The sequence below is a fragment of the Octodon degus genome, unplaced genomic scaffold (genome assembly GCF_000260255.1).
Source record: "Octodon degus isolate 3935 unplaced genomic scaffold, OctDeg1.0 scaffold00048, whole genome shotgun sequence".
Taxonomy (NCBI): domain Eukaryota; kingdom Metazoa; phylum Chordata; class Mammalia; order Rodentia; family Octodontidae; genus Octodon; species Octodon degus.
The window spans coordinates 13,547,970-13,555,124 of record NW_004524624.1 but is presented as its reverse complement, the minus strand read 5'-3'; the positions used below and the strand labels follow the sequence as shown (position 1 = coordinate 13,555,124).

The 7,155-nt window shown below is 35.3% G+C and overlaps 1 protein-coding gene across 6 annotated transcripts in view; it reads right to left on the bottom strand.

Moving 5' to 3' along the window:
• Window positions 1-7,155, bottom strand: part of Ccdc85a (coiled-coil domain containing 85A) — a 205,367-nt gene that overhangs the window by 36,675 nt on the left and 161,537 nt on the right. For 5 of the 6 annotated variants that reach the window (XM_023716525.1, XM_023716528.1, XM_004632441.3 and 2 more), the window contains exon 3: window positions 2,738-2,814. The exons of the other annotated variant lie outside the window; for it this stretch is intronic. In XM_023716525.1, coding sequence (XP_023572293.1) covers window positions 2,738-2,814 — 77 coding nt within the window. The remainder of the gene's footprint in view (window positions 1-2,737; window positions 2,815-7,155) is intronic. 6 annotated transcript variants of the gene reach the window in all.

Sequence of the window (7,155 nt, the reverse complement as noted above, 5' to 3'; positions counted from 1 at the left end):
AGTTCAATGAGAAGTGTTGAACTAATAGCATTTAGACAAGATGTCATGTCTGCATCTTGTACTATGAATAACTAATATAAAGACAACAATATGTGATGTATTAATTATTGTAACTGTCCTACTAACCTGTTTTGAAACTGTCTCATTGCTATTCTTTTCTCAATAAAATTAATATAAACAATAAAAAATAAATAAAAAAGATGCAGTGGAGTTTTTATAACTAAAACTCAAATTAGTCTCAATGATTGAGACTACTTCTGCAGGAATGTCAGCATTTTGCTTTGAATTGACCTTGCAAGTCAGCTAACATCACGCAGTCAGAAGGCTTCTGTAAGGAAACTTCATCAGACATTTCTGTAACGAGGCCAGTAACATTTATAGTTGGTGCCTTGCAGCTCAAGTCTCAGCCTTCCCTGAGACTTCTCTTCAGGACTCTTAGCACACCACGATCCTTCTATTTTGCTAAATCCTGACGCTCTACTGTCCATGCTCTCAACAGTCTGTACTTACAGAAGTTACAACTAGTAGTTCTGTCATATCTGTTTTAGCTGTAATTCAAGGCAATAATCTCTAACATGAAATTTAACAAAAATATTATTTTTAAAGTGAAATCTGTTTTATTCTTTGTGTATGTTCAGTGAGTGCATTTTAAACAATTGATTTTCTTTCCATGAAAGTACTTTGATACATAAGTAGCCATTTAAAGGTGAAATACTGTTTTCTCATTTTTAACATCTCTGAAATCAGCAAAACTGATATAGGGCTGGCCAGATAGCTCAGCAGATTAAAGCACCTGCTTAGGGAGATGCAAGGACCTGTGGTTCTATCCCCAGCCTGCCATGCCCGCCCAGGGGCATGCTGAGATGGCCACTGAGACTGGGTGTGGTGGCACATGTCTGTAATCCCAGCGCTTAGGAAACTAAAAGACAGGAAGGATCACTACGAGTCCTATTTGTGTGGTGAGACCCTGGAGACCCTGTACTAAATACATAAAACAAAACCTCTCTGACATAATTGGCAGCATCTTTTTTTCTTTTCTAGTGATACATAAGATAATAGTATATCCCTCACACAAATAGCATCTTAGACTCAATCTTTCCTAGCTCTCAGAGGAAAAAGCAAAGGAAAGATACCATTCCTGACAGCAAAATAGCAATACATTTAAAAGCATACACTGAACATTTTAACTGGAGAATATGTTTAGTTTCTCCTGGCCTCACCTATGCAAAGACAATGTATTTCAATATACACACATATATCAGGCATAGTGGAGGACTCTTCTGATTTTCCCTTAACAATTTTAATACCTTTATAGATTTAAAGGTATCTTATAATTATTTTACATTTGTTCTACCTCCTTCTAAGTTACCTCCTTCTAAGTTAGATGGTATATAAGCTGATGTTCCCACTTCAAGTTCAGTTCCCACTCAAGGGGAACTAAAAATTATTTAGTGCTTTTTTCTATTTTTTATTCTTTATATTCTAAGTTGCCTGAAAAAATGGCATAAATATATGTAATAAGCCATATTTTTAAGTTTTTGAACAGAAAGAATTTAGTTTTCAACTAAGGATCCCAGAACAATTAGAATCTGAATCTAAAACCAAAAGCAAAACGGCAAAGACATGCCCTCCAAAAACAAATTCCTATTAGTAGTATTTTATCTCATGACACAAATAATCTCTTCTGTTAAATAAAATTTAACACACATACAGTGAGAGAAGGAAGAGAAGTAGATTCATTAATCTCATGATTTTTATTTGGCCAAATGAAAAGAGAGAAAAGAATTCTTCCACAGAATGTGATATCCCAAATCATCATTAATGAGCAGAAAGACCTTAAAAACAAAACTAAAAATAAAAATGTCCTTTCATAGAATCTTTCTTTGAAGAAATATTTACTTGAAATATAAATGCATTTTTATTTTATTTAAACTACAGTTTACTTGTTATTTGAACAGTGATTTTCCTTTCATCACTTACAAAAGAATGCAGAAAGAATGTTAATAATTAATTGCTTAGAAAACTCCATTCTATAAAATCTTAAAATGCATTAGTCCTCATGACTATAATGGAAACTAACCTAGAGTCAGTAGATTTCTGCAACTTTTCACCAAATTATTTTCTGAAAACTACCACTTCAAAAGACTAACAACATTCTTATAAATTTAATAGTGCACTGAAAATTTTGTTAGTGAAATACATGACATTAAAAATACCAGAAAAAGTTACCACTTTACATTCAGCAGAGAAAAAGAAATAGAGTCCCTAAGCAAAAACTCAATTACTCTCATTACTTTGTTGTACAACAAAAATTTTGAGAAAGTACTAATTTAATTAAGATGTGAAATCCTTAAAATACTCATAGATTCAATTAGCTCATGGATTAGGAAAGTTCGGATTTGCATGCATCCTTTCCTTATTATCTGCAAACTACAGACATAATGCATATTAATAATACAGAAGTATCTTTATTTTCATTTATCTTTACTTTCTCTTTCTCCTCTTTAAAATTCGTTCATTCTTATTTCAGGAAACCGTGACCTTTAGCATACAACTTAGAAATCTAGATAATATGATGGCCATCATGGAACATAATCACGTGCTATAGGATGAGTGGCTATTTACAAAATGATTGCTAGCATTTATAGGAGAACATGGAATTGAGACTTTACATTTCAGATAAACAACTCCAACTCAAATGACACTGACTAACTGCAAGCTTCTGGAAGTAACCCACCTGGGGCAGCATGCGATTTTCTTCCTCCAGCTGTCTTACTCTTGCCTCCAGCTGCCTAACATAGGACAAGGTTGATTCTAAAATTAAAAAGAAAGAACTCACATTATCCACACAGATCTTGTTTGGTGCACTGTCAGGATATTTTTTGTCTTATTTGTTCAAATCAAAATAAGCAACTACTTTGTCTATTACAAAAAAAGGAAAAAGATTCTTCCCAGAAAAGAACAGAAGCTGCTGAAGCGATAAGCAGTTTTAGACAATTACACAGTAATAAGAAGTATCAGAGACATTTTTAGATGAGATTCCAGGCTTTTACACATTAGCCAGCCCTCAGACCATTAGGCATCTCATGGATATTCTTCCCTGTTTTCTCATTTGCATTTTCAATTTGTCCCATACTTTACTCTTTTGGAATGTTTTCTCTAACCAGACTAAACTCTGGGGCCATAGTTCCCTTCATTTTTCTAATGACCATTTCAATTTTTTTCCCCCAGCATGTGCAAACATCATATCATCTCCTTAGTGGGAGAACCCAAAAGAGAAAAATGGAATTCGCAGGGTACAGTATACACTGGAAAAAGGGAATGAACTTATTCAAAAGGAAAGAGTTACTGAGTTGAAAAGGACAAGAGAGGGAGTGGGGGAAAGAGAGTTATCATATATGTAAGTAGGAGACCATTTCAATTTTTAAGAGCAATATTTTTTTACAAATCTATAGATACTAACTCCATAATTCAGAAAATAGTAATGACAGTGCTAAATATTGAGATCTTCATCTTGGATTTTTGCCTGAGTGTGACAGAAACCCAAGTTTGTCTCATATTTTTAGGTAAACCAGGGCAAATGCACTGAAATTATTATTGTGGATTCTTCACAAACTTAAATGATCAAAGGTCAGAATTGAATCTTGCATAGTTTCTGTATCTTTTTGTCAGAAAAAAACAGGTCACAGGTAGAAGGAAGCAGTTTCATTTTGGAGAGCAATCTGACAGTAACTCATCTTCATTAAAATGAACATATTTAAGTGCCTCCTATACTAACATAGCTGCAAGTCATTCATTTCAAGTGTAATAAAATGTACATTACAACAGAATCCCTCCTGGGTGTATGTCCACAGTTAGTATTAAAGCAGCAGAACCTCTCAGTGTCCATGTCCTTTGCCCTCAAAAATCACACACACACACACACCCCAAAAGCAGAAGAAAAGTAGCAGTATATTTAAAAAGCAAGTATTTGGAGCTTCTAGTAATCTGAAGTTATGATACTGACATAGTTTTAACACCTTGATCTGAAAGTCATCATGGAAATTCTATCATTAATTCTTTCCATAGGAGTTACCTATTTTAATTCCTGTTTTATGTATGCTTCCAAAGCACAACTTTCAAAGCAACAGACTAACATCTTACTTTCATATAAGAAGTGCCAGTCTTTCATTTACAAATGCAACAATTAAGCTCACTTCTGCCACAAGCACTGCACACAGACGAAGATTCGCAAAAAGCAGCCATCACCAACACTAAAATAGGGACACTGACCACATCCTGAAGGAGGGTTCTTCATAGAGGACACAGAAATGCAAGGTAAACAAAACCACAGACTTCTGCTAGAGATGTGCTTTTATTTCATCTTAATGAAATGAATGTTCCTTCATGGAATTTTCTAAAGGGGGTGAAAGAAAGTATCATCAACGAATAGCAAAATTATTGATTTCGTGAGGTTGCTTTACTGTACCAAATGAATAAGTGATTCGCAGATCATCAACATGTGAACCCAGACTGCCTGGGTGCAGGCCCAGATCTCCTTCTAGAGAACCATTTGCTGTGGACCATCCAAATGAAAAACTGATTGGCAATACTCTTTCAAACCATGAAACAATAAATATTTTTCTTTATTTATTATTTACAGCTTAACCTTATGGGCCCTAAAACACACTATGACCAAGGTTGTGATTCTTCAGTCAGTGAGAAAGACTATTCAGAGTGGTTTTGGCAATATTTGAAAAACCAATAAATAATCTTTTTTTTTAATTGAAATAAATATATGTCAGTTCAGAAAAAGGGAGGCAAATTCCAAAGTTTGGAAAACATCCTCTAACTCCCAATTTTAATGTTAATTATAAAGGATCAAGCCCAAATCTTTATTCCAAAATCTTTATGTAAATGTAGGCTGCAACAGGAGAGACAGGGAGCACTTTTTTTTTTTTTTAACTAGGAATAATCAATAATCTAACTAAGACCTTTGCTTGCCAGGCAGGCTCTGTGCTGCTAAGCTATATCCCCAGCATGTAAAGAAAGTTTGAGTTCCTCCCTTTAAAAAAATAGTTATCTTTTTACCGAGGCATTGATCTATGTTTGAAAGAAGAGAAGGCCAGTCACTGTCAACTCTTAAATTTCTCAGTATACAAATTCCCTTTTAGGATTATAAACATAAGTGCGGGCTTCCAGATGCCCCTCTTAATTATGCCAGGCTCAGCACCCCTGTTGCAATTACTGATCATTAATTATTAACGAATACCCTCAATGAAAAAAACTCTTTTTGGATGACAGAAAGAGGAAAAATAACTGATTACATGCGTATGTCAGAGTACTCACAATACTTACTGTTTTATTCAGTAAAAGAACTGGTCACATCGTCCTGCAATAGGAGTAGAGTAGGAAAACACTTTGCTAGAGTCTGGTATAAGAACAGCACAGGTCCCTGACTCACTCTGTGAAGAGGTACCGTGCTCTTAAGCACTTGGGATCTCAAGGGTTATTCTTTACTGCATAATAGGCCAGATGAGTCTGACTAGTAGTACACAAACAATAATGGAATAAAAATATATATAAACTATTTTTCTAAAGTAAAAAATAGGATTATTAGAAACTCTACTCTTCAAAATTAAGCCACCTTCTTCTATTAATTTGGTCATTAGAAAACAAATGATAGTATCCTCTTATGATGTTAAAAAAGAAATGGGGTCCCCTGGGCATTGGAATATTTGGCTGTGTCTGCTGTAACACCTTCCCCTCCTGTTTTGTCCTTTAACTTCCTGTGTCAAAGATGACAAGAGGGGCTGTTGTGCATTGACCTAAGAGACAAGTCCAGAAAAAGCTGGCAACTTTTTAAATCTCAAAATGATAGAGAAAACTATATTACTATGTGCTATGATTTGAAGTAACCAAGATATTTTATACCGAAGAATGATAGCTTCATAAAACTGTAATTTTAGAATATCGTTTTGAATTTCAGACTTTGAGATTAAAGCTCTAAAAGAACATAAAAATAGATATTTTGTTACAGACTTATAGATACATAATATATTAAAGAATGATTCTATAATTAAGAAAGCTAGGGCCAGGGAGATAGCTCAGTAGAATAAGCATTTGCCTGGCAAGCGCAAGGCCTGAGTTTAATCCCCGGTTCTGCAAAACAAAAAACAAAAAAGAACCGATCTTTTATAATTAAGAAAGCCATAGCAAATGGGTAGAAAGATAAGAGAAAAAAGTAAAACCAACAAGGCACTATGAAAGTCAGTACTAAATCATGTGAGACAAGAATAGAGAAAGAGCAACATGGACTTAAATTCATACAAATGGATCCACAGAATTCTGATAAACCAGACACATACAGAGGCCCAGACTGGACATTGGCAGAAGCTAGAAGCAAACCTTCTATGAACAGACAGGAGAGGAATCACACAACAGAAGAGCAGGAGACCTGCTGGGGTGGAGAAAAAACCAAAGCCAGGCTTTGCTCTATAGTAAACAATCTGGAAAACTCAACATCAAACCATAGTAATCCAGCAGATAATGTGCTTCTAATCTCTGCAAAATATGTTTATTTTCTTTCAATCCTGGGAGACCCAAATACACATACTGTGACAATTACATGATACATCAATTTGAACAGCAGCTAGAATTAAGGCATGCCTAGCAGCTTGGTAAAGCACCTGGGTGTGTTTGGGGATGACGGAGATACAAGCCAGCCAATGGAGGGGCCTGAATAGAATAACAAAGGAAGAATGGTTTCTCCTTTCTAAAGAGCACCAGTTGTTGCCATTGCCTTCAAAAGTGTGTCTGTGATTTCTTCAGCCTTCCACTGCAAACTCCCACTGGCAACTCTACCACTCATGATCTGCCAGACCTTCACCTCTAGACTGGGGCCACATTCTAGATCCTTCTGATTCAGTGGTTGCCATCTTCTTGGGCTGATTATTTTTTTGATACATTAGCTGTCTTGATAAATTTATCTACAAGCCCATTGTGAGATATCATGTTAATCACTTATTACATTCTGGGTGCTCTTCGCATATTACAGACACTCCAGTGACAATAATAAGGGATTTTCCTACTGGATCCTTTCACCTTCTAGCACAAAGGTGGCCATGGTGGACTCTCTTATCTCTGATCCTAGAAGGCAATCTAATAAATTTACTT